The following is a 15,886-nucleotide window of genomic DNA, read 5'->3' on the forward strand; positions in this document are numbered from 1 at the left end:
AGCAAGCTGAAAAATTACAAGCAAGGAGCAATCAGCACTACTATAGAGCAGAGGGGACAATTACACTCGCTAACAAATGAAGCATCTTGATCAAGCCTAAGGGAGACTCCTCGCAGATTGGATTGGCATATGAAGAAAACAACGAGGACAGACCGGGCGATGCAAAGCAAGGAACACGCAGCCGCAGAGAGAGCACACGCCATGCTGTAGACTCGACAGAGCCGCGACGGTGGAGAGCCCACAACTCACCACACCCGCTGCTGGAGGGAGACCACTATCTCCCTTCGCCCAAGCGCAGGGCACTGTAACGTCGGTCAGCAGTCCGCGGAGTAACTCAACAGGGAGCCACAGGAGATTGCAGACTCACGCCTTCACCACCAACACCATCGGTGACCCTGAAGCTTCCACACATCCGCCACCGATGCACAACACCGCAGAGCAGGCCCACATCCCCACCCACCCCAAGACGCCGTCTCCAGGGAGGTTCACGACGCCATAGCGCCGCCGGCGTCCGGCCAGGCTCAGCCAAGGTTTTCACCAGGGGAATTGGGGAGGAGGCGGTAGGGGAGGGGGGAGTTCGAGCGTCCCCTCCAGAGGGAAGACGGAGCAGAAACGCCACCGTCGACGACGAGGTCGATGCGAGGTTGACCAAGGGTTTCCCCCTTCCCTAACCTCCCACCACCACGCCCGCGAAACCATCCTGCCTCGGCGACCATGGGGAGGCCGAGAGCAGAGACGGCGAGGGCAGGGGAAGCTGACAAAGAGGCGCTGAGATCCAGATCTGGCGTGGCCGCCGAAGCAGACCCCGCCGCGAGAAGCCTCCTCCGCCCTAGCGCCACCCACGCGTCCACCAGGGACGGGCAACACCCGCAGCGCCACCCACCGGAGAGGTCGACGCCGCCATCCCGCTCAGGGCCGCCGCCCCGACTTTCGACGCCCCCTGCAACGATGCAAGGCAGCAGGGCCTCGCCACCACCTTCACCGGCGGATGCGCAGTAGCGCCGGGGCGCGCCTCAGGTGGCGGTGGGGAGAGGAGGGGTGGTGAGGAGGGACCGGCGGCGGCTAGGGTTGTTCGCTCTCAGGTCGCCCGTGAGGGGCGATACGAGAGCCGGGGGGGCTCAGTGCAAGCTTTTACACCGATCCAGATGACTCTAAGTCTCAATCTGGATACATATTGAAAGTGGGAGCAATTAGCTAGAGTAGCTCCGTGCAGAGCATTATAGACATAGAATATTTGCAAAATACATATGGCTCTGAATGTGACAGACTCGTTGACTAAACTTATCTCACGAGCAAGACATGATCATACCTTAGTACTCTTTGGGTGTTAATCACATAGCGATGTGAACTAGATTATTGACTCTAGTAAACCCTTTGGGTGTTGATCACATGACGATGTGAACTATGGGTATTAATCACATACAAATGTGAATATTGGTGTTAAATCACATGGTGATGTGAACTAGATTGTTGACTCTAGTGCAAGTGGGAGACTGAAGGAAATATGCCCTAGAGGCAAAAATAAAGTTATTATTTATTTCCTTATTTCATGATAAATGTTTATTATTCATGCTAGAATTGTATTAATCGGAAACTTAGTACATGTGTGAATACATAGACAAACATAATGTCACTAGTATGCCTCTACTTGACTAGCTCGTTGAATCAAAGATGGTTAAGTTTCCTAGCCATATACATGAGTTATCATTTGATTAACGGGATCACATCATTAGAGAATGATGTGATTGACTTGACCCATTCCGTTAGCTTAGCACTTGATCGTTTAGTACGTTGCTATTGCTTTCTTCATGACTTATACATGTTCTACCGAAGAAGACTATGAGATTATGCAACTCCTGTTTACCGAAGAAACACTTTGTGTGCTACCAAACATCACAACGTAACTAGGTGATTATAAAGGTGCTCTACATGTGTCTCCGAAGGTACTTGTTTAGTTGGCGTATTTCGAGATTAGGATTTGTCACTCCGATTGTCGGAGAGGTATCTCTGGGCCCTCTCGGTAATGCACATCACTATAAGCCTTGCAAGCAACATGACTAATGAGTTAGTTGCGGGATGATGCATTACATAACGAGTAAAGAGACTTGCCGGTAACGAGATTGACTAGGTATTGAGATACCGACGATTGAATCTCGGGCAAGTAACATACCAATGACAAAGGGAACAACGTATGTTGTTATGCGAGTTGACCGATAAAAATCTTCGTAGAATATGTAGGAGCCAATATGAGCATCCAGGTTCCGCTATTGGTTATTGACCGGAGACGTGTCTCGGTCATGTCTACATAGTTCTCGAACCCGTAGAGTCTGCACGCTTAAAGTTCGGTGACGATTTATATTATGAGTTATGTGTTTTGATGTACCGAAGATAGTTCGGAGTCCCGGATGAGATCGGGGACATGACGAGGAGTCTCGAAATGGTCGAGACGTAAATATCGATATATCGGACGACTATATTCGGACATCGGAAAGGTTTCGAGTGATTCGAGTATTTATTGAAGTACCGGAGAGTTACGGGAATTCGCCGGGGAGTATATGGGCCTTATTGGGCTTTAGGGGAAAGAGAGAGGGGAGGCTGCGCCCCCCCCCCCAAGGCCTGGTCTGAATTGGACTAGGGGGAGGGGCTGCGCCCCCTCCTTCCTTCTCTTCTCTTTTCCCTTTCCTTGACTCCTACTCCTACTACATGGAAGGGGAGGGGGATCCTACTCTCGGTGGGAGTAGGACTCCCCAAGGGCGTGCCATAGAGAGGGCCGGCCCCACCCCTCCTCTCCTCCTTATATACTGAGGCAAGGGGCATCCCATAGACACACAAGTTGATCTGTTGATCTCTCCCAGCCGTGTGCGGTGCCCCCTCCACCATATTCCACCTCGGTAATATCGTAGCAGTGCTTATGCGAAGCCCTGCGTCGATAGCATCATCAACACCGTCATCACACCGTCGTGTTGACGAAACTCTCCCACAAAGCTCTGCTGGATCGGAGTTCGTGGGACGTCATCGAGCTGAACGTGTGCTGAACTCGGAGGTGCCGTAGGTTCGGTACTTGGATCGGTCGGATCGTGAAGACGTACGACTACATCAACCGCGTTGTGCTAACGCTTCCGCTTTCGGTCTACGAGGGTACGTGGACAACACTCTCCCCTCTCGTTGCTATGCATCACCATGATCTTGCGTGTGCGTAGGATTTTTCTTAAAATTACTACGTTCCCCAACACTTCTTCCTCAGGGCCTTCACCCACGCATCGGCGGGGCCGGTGGAGGCGGTCTTCTTCCTCTTGACGCGTGGAACTGGAGCAGGGCCGAAACTCGGTGGTGCCGCGTGGGCTGCACCGCCTTGAATGAGATGCTCCCTCGCCGCTTTCTCTTGACGACGGGGGCGAGAGGAATTGGGGCGGCGGTGAAAGGAGTTGAGGTCGTGGGAGGCCCGGGCCGACGGAGCGACGGCGGTGGAGGTGGCGACGCATGGTGTGGCGCACCCGGGGGTGGCGGGTACTCCATCCGGCTGAACTCTAGCGCCGCGAGGACGGACAGTGAGGTCGGAGGATGGATTGGCGGCGACAGGGCGGGAGACAAGAATTGAAGCCGGCGGAAGTGGGTTCGCGCCAACCGATTCGACAAACTCGGATGAAATCCGGTTGATATTGAGGAATTGGGCTGGCGGATTGGGGATCCCACAATTATTTTACATGATGGCTGCATTTAAAGGATCTATTTGGGACAGATTTAGGAGATTATAGCGGACGACCTGTTTTGTAGGATCTGCTAGAGATGCTCTAACTATTTCATGATTTATTTTGTCAAAGACAACCACTATTTTTTCTTAGGCCTTGTATAATGGAAGGTGCTTAGAAAAATAAATCAACCTTTTCTTAAGCACCGATATTTATTTGTACAGAATAGACGCTTAACTAAGCGTCTTTTCTATAAAAATAGGCACCGATGCTTCATAAAAATCAGGTTTATTTTTCTAAGCATCTTTCTAAATACATCTCATTGTACAAGGACTTAGCGCTCCACATTCCCCCTGCGCTGCCCGGCTCGACCCAGCCCGACCTGATCTTTTCCCTTCCACCAAAGTGGCGCGGCGTCTACAAAAACAAGCGGGAGCTCCCTCGCTTCCGCTCCCTTTCCGCTCCACATTTTCCCCTCTCCCTGCACGCGGGCCACACCAGCGGGAAGCCTCTCGAATTCGCTTTCCACCGCTCAGTGTCCCGCGCGACCCCCGCTCCCAAAATTCAAACGCCTCGACCGTTCCCTTCCCCACCCCCCTCCCCCTCCCTGGCCAGAGCCAGACCACCAATTCCACCCCCAACCCCGCAAGCCCCCACACCCAAACCCCAGCCGCTAGCCAGCGCGCACACCACCTCAGTGTGCGCCCGCCGCCATGGCGCCCGCCGCGAAGAAGCCCCCGCTCAAGTCCAGCTCCGCGCACAACTCCACCGCGGGGGACGCCGCCGCCGCTGCCGCCGCAGCCGGGGGGAAGACCATCGAGGAGATGTACCAGAAGAAGACGCAGCTGGAGCACATCCTGCTGCGCCCGGACACCTACGTCGGCTCCGTCCAGAAGCACACGCAGCCGCTCTGGGTCTACGAGGGCGGCGCCATGGTGCAGCGGCCCGTCGCCTACGTCCCCGGCCTCTACAAGATCTTCGACGAGATCCTCGTCAACGCCGCTGACAACAAGCAGCGCGACCCCTCCATGGACTCCCTCAAGGTCGACATCGACGTCGACGGCTGCTGCATCTCCATCTACAACAACGGGGACGGCGTGCCCGTCGAGATCCACCAGGAGGAGGGCATCTACGTGCCCGAGCTCATCTTCGGCCACCTCCTCACCAGCAGCAACTACGACGACAACGAGCGCAAGACCACCGGCGGGAGGAACGGCTACGGCGCCAAGCTCGCCAACATCTTCTCCACGGAGTTCGTCATCGAGACCGCCGATGGGCACCGGCAGAAGAGGTACAGGCAGGTAAGAAAAATCATGGACCCCCTGACCGTTTTACTGCTGCTATTCTGGTTTTCGGGTCGGTGTTTGGGGCTGGATTAGTTAGATCTGGCGAATCGATGTGCCATGTGACTCTAACGAGGTGCGGCTGGTTGTGACCACACTAGAGCTGAGAATCTGGTGGTATTGGAGCGCGAGACCGTTGTTCTTATGTGTGTTGTTTAGTTGGGCAAACGGCTGGAAATTCTGCAGGGTTGGTTCAAAGTTTCTCGTCTGTAGAACCTGCTTGCATTAGTTTTTCTTAACAGTTTTGCTAAAGCACATCTAGATGTGCCATAAGTATTGCACATCTAAGTCCTATGTCATTGATCTTAATTATTACTAATCCAAGTCTCATTTCCTTTGATAGTTTATAGCATTGCTCAGTATGGTTTACCATGAATATGCACATCAGTTTAAAACTACTACGAAGACATATAGGTAATTTAAACTGACTACTAGGGTTGTGGTCTGTACACTCACTATTAACTGCAGGATTGGTACACCCAGTAGTTGTATATTAACTAATGTCTCCTCAAAGTTCTTTAGGCACAGCCACCCTAATTACCAAGCGCATCATACATTGTGACATTCCTCCTTGAATGCATGTGCAGGTTTTCTCTGATAACATGGGGAAGAAGACGGAGCCCGAGATTAAGAAGTGCAAGCAGTCAGAGAACTGGACCAAAGTTACCTTCAAGCCTGACCTTGCAAAGTTCAACATGACCGAGCTCGAAGCTGATGTCGTGGCACTCATGATGAAGCGAGTAGTTGATATGGCCGGCACCCTTGGCAAAACGGTGAAGGTTGAGTTGAATGGCGAGAAGGTGGCAGTAAAAGGCTTCTCAGATTATGTGCAACTGTATATCGACTCTGCTTCCAAAGAAGGCATCGAGTTACCAAGGTTTGAGAAAGTTTTTTTCTTACTAGTTTGAGCATCTCCATGGAAATCTCTGACACGCACTCTTTCTGATGCTCAAATTTACCTTCCTTTCAGAATTTACCAAAAGGTAAATGATCGTTGGGAGGTGTGTGTGAGTCTAAGTGAAGGCCAGTTCCAGCAGGTAAGTGTGGGCTAGTGTCATGTGAAGCTCCTCTGTAGTGTGTTGTTACAGTTATACCTCAGACATTCTGTTTGGATTGCAGGTCAGTTTTGTAAACGGTATTGCGACCATAAGAGGTGGAACTCACGTTGATTACGTCGCAAACCAAATTGCCAGCCATGTGATGGGCGTTGTGAACAAGAAGAACAAGCAGGCTAACATGAAGTTGCATACAGTGAAGGGCTACCTATGGGTATTTGTTAATGCGCTCATTGACAACCCTGCATTTGATTCACAGACCAAAGAGACCTTGACGACTCGTCAAGCAAGCTTTGGTTCCACATGCGAGCTCTCTGAAGAGTTCCTTAAGAAGGGTATGTGATGAGTTAACTTTGCTATCCTTGATTTGTCTATTGTGGATGCACCACTAATGATAATGTTCACTTCTTACAATTGCAGTCTCTAGCTCGGGTGTTGTTAGCAATCTCCTTTCTTGGGCCGAGTTCAAACTAAATAAGGAACTAAAGAAGACTGATGGAACCAAGAAGACAAGTATTGTTGGCATCCCTAAGCTGGAGGATGCAAATGACGCTGGTGGGAAGAACTCCGACAAGTGCACCTTGATCCTTACTGAAGGAGATTCAGCAAAGGCTCTAGCTGTGAGTAACACGAACCTATTAAATGCCATTGCATACAGTTTCACTGTCATACTGAAGAGTTCAGCCTGTTTTCTCTGCAGATGGCTGGTATAGGTGTAGTGGGAAGGGACCACTATGGCGTGTTTCCTCTCAGGGGTAAATTATTAAATGTGAGAGAAGCAAGCCATAAGCAGCTAATGGAGAATGCAGAGATCCAGAATATAAAGAAAATTTTAGGTCTGCAGCATGATAAGAAGTATGATAGTACAAAGGGCTTGAGATACGGCCACCTCATGATAATGACAGACCAGGTTTGCCTGACAACGTCTCCAATTTATCTCAATTAGTCAAAGTGAAGTTGTTTCTTGGCTTAGATTGAACTGATGAAATTTCAGGACCATGATGGTTCCCACATCAAAGGGTTGCTGATCAATTTCATTCACAAAGAGTGGCCATCTCTCCTTAAAGTTCCTTCTTTCTTGGTTGAGTTCATCACTCCAATTATTAAGGTAGGCAATTCTTTTGGTCGTTGTCAAATGTATTTGTGTGTGTTAAGATACACATTAATGCATATTAAATCCTACTCCCTCCGTTCCTAAATATTTGTCTTTCTAGAGATTTCAACAAGTGACTACATACGGAGCAAAATGAGTGAATCTACACTCTAAAATATGTTTATATACATCCGTATGCGGTAGTCCATTTGAAATCTCTAAAAAGACAAATATTTAGGAACGGAGGGAGTAATATTTATCATTCAGTTTTTTATATCTCTCCCTGCCGATCAAATTGGTATTGTTGCTCCAGTAAAAAAATAATGCTTTTGTTAATTTGTCCAGGCAACCAAGGGCAAAGCTGTCAAGTCATTTTACTCTATGCCAGACTATGAAGCATGGAAAGAGAGCTTAGCTGGAAATGCAAGTTCGTGGACTATAAAGTACTACAAGGTGCGCCTTTTGCCCCTTATTCAGTTCTTGCATGGTTTCGCCAAAGTTGGTGTTTCCTCCCTTATTTTAACTGGAAGGGGCTATAACAAAGATGGCTGTAGTTGTTTTTGGTCTTGATAGAATTTTGACTGGTACAGGGGCTGGGAACCAGCACAGCTCAAGAAGGTCGGGATTACTTTGAAGATATTACCCATCATAAGAAGGATTTTGTCTGGGCTGATGACAAAGAAGATGGTGAGGCTATTGAGTTAGCATTCAGCAAGAAAAAGATTGCTGAGAGGAAGGACTGGCTGACCAACTATCAGGTTTAATATTTGCATCATTTCCCAGTTTGAAACAAGTCCCTTATTCTGTATCAATAGTAACACACAAACCATATTGCAGCCTGGAACTTGCCTTGACCAACGGGAGAAACGGATCAAGTACAGTGATTTTATCAACAAAGAGCTGATACTCTTCTCGATGGCAGACCTTGAACGGTCAATACCTTCAATGGTCGACGGCTTTAAACCAGGACAGAGGAAGATTTTGTTTTGCTCGTTCAAGAAGAATTTGGTTAAAGAATCAAAGGTTCGCCAAAGAGCTTTTGAATTTGTGTATTTGGAATCATCATGCATATTCCTTAATTTGTTACCTTTTGTGGGCTACAGGTGGCACAGTTTATTGGTTATGTGTCAGAACACTCAGCATACCACCATGGTGAGCAGAGTCTAGCAAGCACAATTATAGGAATGGCTCAGGATTTTGTTGGCAGCAATAATATCAATCTTTTGGAGCCCCGTGGCCAGTTTGGTACCAGAAATGCGGTGGGTTAGCTTTTGCTAAAGCCAAGTACCATATGACTCTGTTTGTAACGGGTTCTCATGCTTCTTTGCTTGTTTACATTCATTTCAGGGGGGGAAAGATGCTGCTAGTGCTAGGTACATCTTCACCAGATTACAGCCTGTCACCCGCTTAATTTTTCCAAAGGATGATGATGTTCTTCTGAACTATTTGAATGAAGATGGGCAGTCAATTGAACCCAGTTGGTAATATATATTATCTCTTTGAACATTCATCCTACCAATTATGATTGCAATTCAATTTATTTTTGTGTACCTAAAATATGCCACGTTATGTTCAGGTATATGCCAATCATTCCCATGGTTTTGGTCAATGGAAGTGAAGGCATTGGCACTGGATGGAGCACCTATGTCCCAAACTACAATCCAAGAGACATTATTGCTAATCTGAAAAGGTTGCTAAATAACGAGACTATCGTACCAATGGTTCCTTGGTACAGGGGGTTCAAGGTCGGTGCGATGCTTTTACTAGCATATTTCTGCTACATTGACAGTTTGACTGCTTTAATGCAACAAATGATTTTGATGCAAATTTTTGTTCATCACCTGACAGGGCTCTTTGAAGGAGACAAGCTCAAAGGCAACTGGTGTGACATATACCATCACTGGTGTTATAGAGGAAGTTGCTGACACCAGGCTTAAAATTACTGAGCTTCCTGTCCGCCGCTGGACTACAGATTACAAAGAGTTTCTTGAATCCATGTGTCCTATTCCTATTAAGGAAAAGGAAAAGAGCAAGGACAAGAACAAGGAGAAGAAGAAGGAAAAGGACAAGGAAAAGGAAAAGGAGAAGAGCAAGGAACCACCATTGTTAGAGGTAGTTAATAGTACAAATAGTTCATTCTCTTGGGGTTTCAGATGTTTTGACTTTCTTGAACTGAATCAATTTACAGGAAATAAGGTCGCAGTGTGATCATGCGGATGTAGATTTTGAGCTTATCCTGACGGAGCAAAACATGAATATGGCCAAGCAAGAAGGCCTTGAGAAGAAATTCAAGCTGACGACCACAATAGGAACAACAAACATGCACTTGTTTGACTCGAATGGTAAAATCCGAAAATATGACACCCCAGAGGACGGTGAGTATCTCTAACAACACGGACCTGTATTATAGTTACAAGTCCTTTTTCGTGCGGTTTTGTCACTGATATTATGTTAACTTTACAGTACTTAAAGAGTTCTTTGATTTGAGGCTCGACTTCTATGTCAGACGAAAGGTACATGTTGACCTTTTCCTTTGGCTGTTCATTTGCAAACTACTGTACTAACTAACTACCATATGCTGTGCAGAAAGTAATGTTGGAAAACATGGGGATTGAGTTGCTGAAGTATAAGAACAAAGTTAGGTTTATTCTCGCTGTTATTTCTGGGGACATCATAGTCAATAACAGGAAGAGGGCAGAGCTATTCCAGGAGCTGAAGCAGAAGAAATATGATCCTTTCCCAAAGAAAAAACCCACGGCCGAGCCAGTTGCTGTAGGATCTACAGAAGTAGATGAAGAAAATGATGATGGTCCTGCTGAAGCTGCAGCAAGTGATTATGAGTATCTTCTCGCAATGTCTATTGGTACCTTGACTATGGAGAAGGTGAAGGAACTCATCGCGCAGCAGGATAAGGTAGAAGAAGATCTGAATATCCTGAGTAATACAGAGCCAAATACTCTTTGGCTGAGAGACCTTGATGCTCTTGAGAAGGAACTGGATGTAAGCAGTGTTTCTCTCTATTGTTATGTGTTTTTTTTTCTCTTGAGCAGGTTTTGCTTGACGTCATGTGTTTCACTGCTCTTCTCACTCATTGACTTCGATACAGGTGCTTGATGCAAAACTTGAGGCTGAACAGAATGACAGATCACGTAAGCGTGCCAAAAACGCAAAGGAATCTAATGCAGCACCCAAGAGACAGCCTAAGAAGGCTGCGGCCAAGTCTCAGAAGGTACAGAGTAACACAAGTGATACATTTCTTGAGTTGCAGTACTTGTCCTTTACTGATAAAACAACCAAAATTTTCAAGGCAAATTTGGCTGGGAGCGACGACGAAGATTTTGAACCACCGAAACCGAAACCTGCAGCGCAAAAGAAGAAACCACCACCCAAGAAGGTTGGTTCTTCGATCAAGCCTTGTCTCACTCTGCTTGGCATAGTTTATTTGCTGCTTTATAACAAGCCTCAATGTAACAATTTCATAGGCAAGTGCACCGGTGAAAGATGAAGAGGACGACGAAGTGGCTCACCTCAAAGACCGTCTGGCCGCTTATAATCTTGACGACTCCTCTCCAGAACCTAGTGGTAATGGCCACTGACATAATGTTGCGTTTGTGAACATCAGATATCCATGTTTTAGATGTTTATAAGCTGATGGCGTAACCACTTGTGCAGCCATGGAAACAGAAGAACAGCAGAAGGCAAAGAAAGGGAGGAACGGACCAAGCAAAAGGGGCGCAGCAAAGAAGGCCATGTCATCCTTAGCCGAGCCCTCTGACGAAGACATGGCAGAGCCCCGCCATGAGAGCGAGGGTGGGGGGTCTTCCATGGAAGTTGAGAAGAAGACCAAGGGAAGAAAGCCTGCCGCCGAGAAGCCGAAAGCTACCACCATCAGGAAGAGGGCGCCGGCTCAGAGCAAAGGGATGAAGCAGAAAGTGATGGAGGAAATACTCAAGCCTACTGATGACAGCAACCTCAGCGCGCCTTCTCCTGAGAAGAAGGTGCGGAGGATCAGGTCCTCCCCCTTCAACAAGAAGAGCGGCTCGCTTCTGCAGAGGGCGGCGGGCGCTTCAACGGGGGCAGAGGATGCCGAGGCTCCTCCCTCCGGCAGCTCTGCCGAGCCAGTTGCACCGAGAAGGACAGTAAGGGAGAGGAAGGTGGCGATAGTCTACGCCGATTCCGGGAGCGACGACGTTGAGGAGTCTGAGGATGAAGATGCGTCGGAGCCGAGCGAATCTGACTACTCCGATGAGGACTAGAGTGCTGGACTCCTTGGCTCAGCTGCCCAAACAGTGTGTGGAATTGGAGTGCAGTGTGACTGGTTTCTAAGACATTTGGTTAGCTGATCTGATGTGTTGGTGCATTTCTTGTGCGTCTTATGTTTATGTTAGATGTGTGTACTGAGGTCACAAGAAGGTTTGGAAGCTATGTGTTGTTTGCTTACAGTTTCTCCATGGCTTCTGTTCCTACTTAGTCTGTGAGCTTGTATCGTTGTTCAGTCTATCAATACTGAGAGTTTATTATATCTGTCTTATTCTACAGTCAATTTTTTTCATTATTCAGTTTATTTTTATTCAGTTGCGAGCTTGCATTGCGATGGCCTTATTCTCAGTATTTCCACACATATCATTCAGTTTCATTCAGTCTAGTACCTCAGTTTTTTAGCTCCTCATTTTCCAGTTTTTACATTTTAGTCTTCATGACCGGTAAACAAACATGAAAATCATGGAAAGTCTTTCTTCAGTAACCCCCCCTGCCCTTTTGGTTGTTGTTGTCTGTCTGTCTTCAATCTCTCTTCTTCAGTTCTAAGCCAACTGCTCGACAGATAGCTATTTCTACAGTAGTACACGGACTCGATCACTCGCAACAGAAGAGACACCGGCACAATGATCAGCGGGGCGTGGAAGTGCAGCTCCAGCGTTGTCGTATTGTAGGGGAGACCAAGGTCCCGGGGCCGTCCATCTTCTTGCTCTTGGTGTCCAGGAAACGCGTCAAAGTCAGCAGTTGGGGCGTCAAGCTGCAGGCAGCACACAGACGCTCGAGCTGCAGGATCACCGGGTAGTAGTGCGCTGGACCGAAGCGAGCCTCAGCATTCAGCCATTCTCCGGTAGCATGGGCGCCCTCAGAAGCTGGAGTCTCCGTCATGGATTCCTTGAAGCAAACCACATAGCAATCCAAAAACCACAGGAACGGCATTTTCCAAGACAAGGAAAACATTGCGTGACATTTTTTTTTTTCAGAAAATGGAAATGCCGCAGAGTCTTCTAGGTTTCATGTAGCCAACTCAAGCATTTAAGCAAACAGTAACAGAAGTACACCTTATATGCTAAACAGAAATACAGTTCGCTCGCTCGACATGATCAGGGCGAATTCGACACGAGAACCACTGGTCAAACATGGTAGCTCGCACGATTCACACTTAAACTGCATAACAGATAAGAAACCAACTTATGAACCTGAAGTGCAAATTCTCTAGCCACATTATCATGATGAACTGAACGAGGGCAACCGCAACTGATCACGATTGACTTGCACCACTTCACGCTTAAAACTCCTCAACAGAGACAAAATACAACCTGGTATTAGTAGCTTGGAAGAAGCCAACGGCAGCAGACTAGAGATGACGGGTTTGCCCATTTTGCAATTCATCACCATTGAGCCGCACATCAGAGATCAGTGGGTCTTCGCTAGCGCCAACAATATGCCACGATCTGAAAAAAAAATACCAAGCAGAAAACCCGTAACCAACTGTCCATCTTAGAATTTATAATTTGATGTGCGGCTGTATGTATAACTAGTTCCAAGGGTTACAGGACTGCATTTGACATGTGAGCTTCAGCTAAACCAGAAAGTAATTTAATGCATCTTAACGAAAAATCTGAAGCAAGGTAAAGTGATAATGCAATATCAACAAGGTTGAATAAATATTTAGCAATCTCTATTTGAACCTAGCATGCACTTCATGCTTCACCAACTATTTGACCAATCAACAGCAGTAGCAAAACAGAGACATTTTATTCCAGGGGTAATGTTGCATCTAATAGCACAGAAGAATAACCGGACCTGAGTCCACAATTGAAAAGTGGCTACAGAAACAAGAGGTGACTTATTTTAGGACAGGACATCCCAACATCAGTTTCCAAGTTTTAGTAAAAGTGAAAAACATCCGAGTTCCGCGCCTGTTAGAATCTATTTACAAATGCTAAACGCTTTGTGGTGAAAGTAAGTTCCTTGTCCACCAATTGTTTTTCCAAGAAGTCTGGTACTGCTACTTGACATATCCTTTAAAGACAAGATCAACATTGAAGTCATACTAAAATTTCATGAAAGGGAGACGACATAGATTACACATAATTTCTGTTCCAAGTAGCTGAGCCAAGAATTAGGCAAACAGTAGCAGAAATATGCCTCACATATTAATCTGAAATACAACCTTTTGACATTATGATCAGGACGAATTCAACAAGACAACATCAATTAATTGTAAGGACTTGCACAATTTGTAAGTAAACTGCTGAACAGAGAATAAACGACTTCACACTTCATAATAGCAGCTCTGAAAGAAACCAGCAGCACACTTTGATCAGTTAATCTGTATTAGCGATAACAATGTGCCATGATCTAAAATATATCATGTACAAAACTCATAACAAACTCCAATTCAGCATTTTACTTTGGTGAGCTATATGCTAGTACCAATTCCAATGGTTACAACTTACAACACTGGGTTTGAGATGTGACCTTCAGCTATGCCACAAAATAAGAGATGGTTATTTATAAGAAAGTCTGACGGAAGGTAACAGGATAGTACGAGACCAACATGTTTGTGTACATATTCCGCAATTCGACCAATGCATGGTCATGGTCCTTCACATGTCAAATCTCATATCATACATTACATTATGTTCTCCAGCGTCATATATTAAGTTTTCTCTATCACAGAGAATTGTGCTTGGCAAGATTCATATGTGAATATATATATATAACAAACATATATTACTTTCACTACGACTAATTGTTCACAACCAAGTAAATAAGCAAACATACAGAAGCCGTAACAAAAATGCAAGACAATAGACAAGAAGCAAGGTCTAGAACCAATACCTGGAGTGTAGAAGCTCATGTAGGGTAGGACGCTAAAGTACTGTGCGGGCTCATCAACCTTTCTGACTCGCCCTGACTTGAGCTCTAGAGTGAATAAGCCAGCATCTGTGTTTATGAAGATGACACCCACACCCTCTGCGGAACCAACCACAAATGGTTGGTAATCTGGATCCACGACGGGCACAATTGTCTCCAGCTCGATGTTCCTGCATTTTACCCATTCAGCAGCTGCTTCTGAATTCACCTTCCTTGACCACAGATAAAGACTAGAACTCTCAGTGCAGGCAAACCCCAGCGAACTGTCCTCCATCACCATGAGAGCAATTGGGCTCCTAGTGTGTGGCGGCGGGTCGATCATGGATAAGCAGTTGTTTGGCAAGTTGTACTTGACGATTTTGTGAGCAGAGCGAAGTGTGAAGTAGACCTCATCTCCAATGACAGCTACTCGCCGGGGCATGACATAGGGCAGGTGGTAGAGGTTTTCTGCAATGTCATCTCGGATGTGCTGGGAATAGCATTCGCAACCATCGTCAAGAGATACTGGCGCACTCCACGCACCTGTCACCGACGAGTACACGCTCGCCTTAACCTGGCGGTCGTCGTCGTCGGTGGCCAGGAAGGCGACGCGGAAGGGGCCGCCTTGGCAGTCGAGATGTTGGCAGCCATCGGCGGCGCAGAAGACCGCGGCAGTGCAGATGAGCCAGACGATGCCCGGCGCGGGGAGGACGTGCCGGTCGCCCGTGACCGGGTCCGAGACGACGAAAACCAGGCCCTCGTCCTGCACCATGTGGATGAGCACGCGGCCGTGGCGGCAGTCGAGGGGAACGGGGTGCTTGCCCTGGCCGTCGGAGCCCGGGTAGGGGAAGTCTGGCATCGACGTGGTGGAGGTGAAGCGGGGCGCGGGCCTTTGTTGGAGGACTTGGAACTGTTGGAGGAGGCCGAGGAGGGGAGGGGCTCCGTGGAAGGCGCGGTAGCGGCGGCGGAAGGAGGGGTCGCAGACGACGCGGAGCCACGACTTGCAGACGAGGGCGGCGCGGAAGAGGTGCTCGGGATCGTCGGGAGGAAGGAGGAGGAGGACCTCGCCGACGAGCTCGTCCATCAGCTCCGGCGGTGGGGCCATGGTGCGGTCGGCGGAATGGGTGGGGGGCGCCGCCGGGTCGGTGGGTCGGGGAGGAGGTGAAGAAGCGAGTGAGACGGCCCGTTCTACTTGGTTCGGCTCGACCAGGGTCTGTGCCGCGTGTGGCCTCGCTCAATAGAAAATCATGAAACCTCCTAGTGTGCGGGGACCTCCAAATCTCCAATACAGAATCACTAGGATCCCGATAACTGTCACACGTGTGGCATGGACAGAAACTCGCCCGCGCGCCTCGTGTGGCATGGACAATAACCAGCCCGCACGACCACGTCCGCGCGCGCAAAGGCACAGCCCGCACGTCCGATGTGTGGCAACTCCGTCCGGACGTGCGGGCCAGAGGACCCAGCAGCCCGCACGATCCAGCCGTCCCGGCCTCTTCTCCCACCTCCCGAATCCCGACTGCCGTCATCTTCTCCCACCTCCCGAACCCCTACCTCCATCGCCGGCCTTTTCTGGTTGCCATGGCAACC

The 15,886-nt window shown here is 48.1% G+C and overlaps 2 protein-coding genes across 3 annotated transcripts; one reads left to right on the forward strand and one right to left on the reverse strand.

Annotated features, from left to right (window-relative positions):
• Window positions 1–4,296: 4,296 nt before the first annotated feature.
• Window positions 4,297–11,704, forward strand: LOC123133400 (DNA topoisomerase 2). Of its 2 annotated transcripts, XM_044552910.1 has the most exons (21): window positions 4,297–4,990; window positions 5,620–5,909; window positions 6,003–6,069; window positions 6,152–6,422; window positions 6,508–6,707; window positions 6,788–6,997; window positions 7,082–7,195; window positions 7,526–7,633; window positions 7,771–7,938; window positions 8,018–8,203; window positions 8,284–8,439; window positions 8,528–8,661; window positions 8,757–8,925; window positions 9,029–9,292; window positions 9,369–9,555; window positions 9,644–9,693; window positions 9,767–10,180; window positions 10,287–10,409; window positions 10,488–10,574; window positions 10,663–10,762; window positions 10,853–11,704. In XM_044552910.1, exons 1-21 carry the CDS (start codon window positions 4,403–4,405, stop codon window positions 11,434–11,436), a joined length of 4,470 nt encoding a protein of 1,489 aa, XP_044408845.1. In that variant the 5' UTR covers window positions 4,297–4,402; the 3' UTR covers window positions 11,437–11,704. The 2 variants fall into 2 exon arrangements, with proteins under 2 accessions (XP_044408845.1, XP_044408838.1); XM_044552903.1 differs by having other exon boundaries at window positions 10,287–10,574.
• Window positions 11,705–12,451: 747 nt separating this feature from the next.
• On the reverse strand, window positions 12,452–15,509 carry LOC123133420 (uncharacterized). The gene is made up of 2 exons (XM_044552916.1): window positions 14,282–15,509; window positions 12,452–12,888 (listed from the first exon to the last, which is right to left on the reverse strand). Exons 1-2 carry the CDS (start codon window positions 15,399–15,401, stop codon window positions 12,851–12,853), a joined length of 1,158 nt encoding a protein of 385 aa, XP_044408851.1. The 5' UTR covers window positions 15,402–15,509; the 3' UTR covers window positions 12,452–12,850.
• Window positions 15,510–15,886: the final 377 nt, after the last annotated feature.

Source organism: Triticum aestivum, chromosome 1B (genome assembly GCF_018294505.1).
Source record: "Triticum aestivum cultivar Chinese Spring chromosome 1B, IWGSC CS RefSeq v2.1, whole genome shotgun sequence".
Classification (NCBI taxonomy): Eukaryota; Viridiplantae; Streptophyta; class Magnoliopsida; order Poales; family Poaceae; genus Triticum; species Triticum aestivum.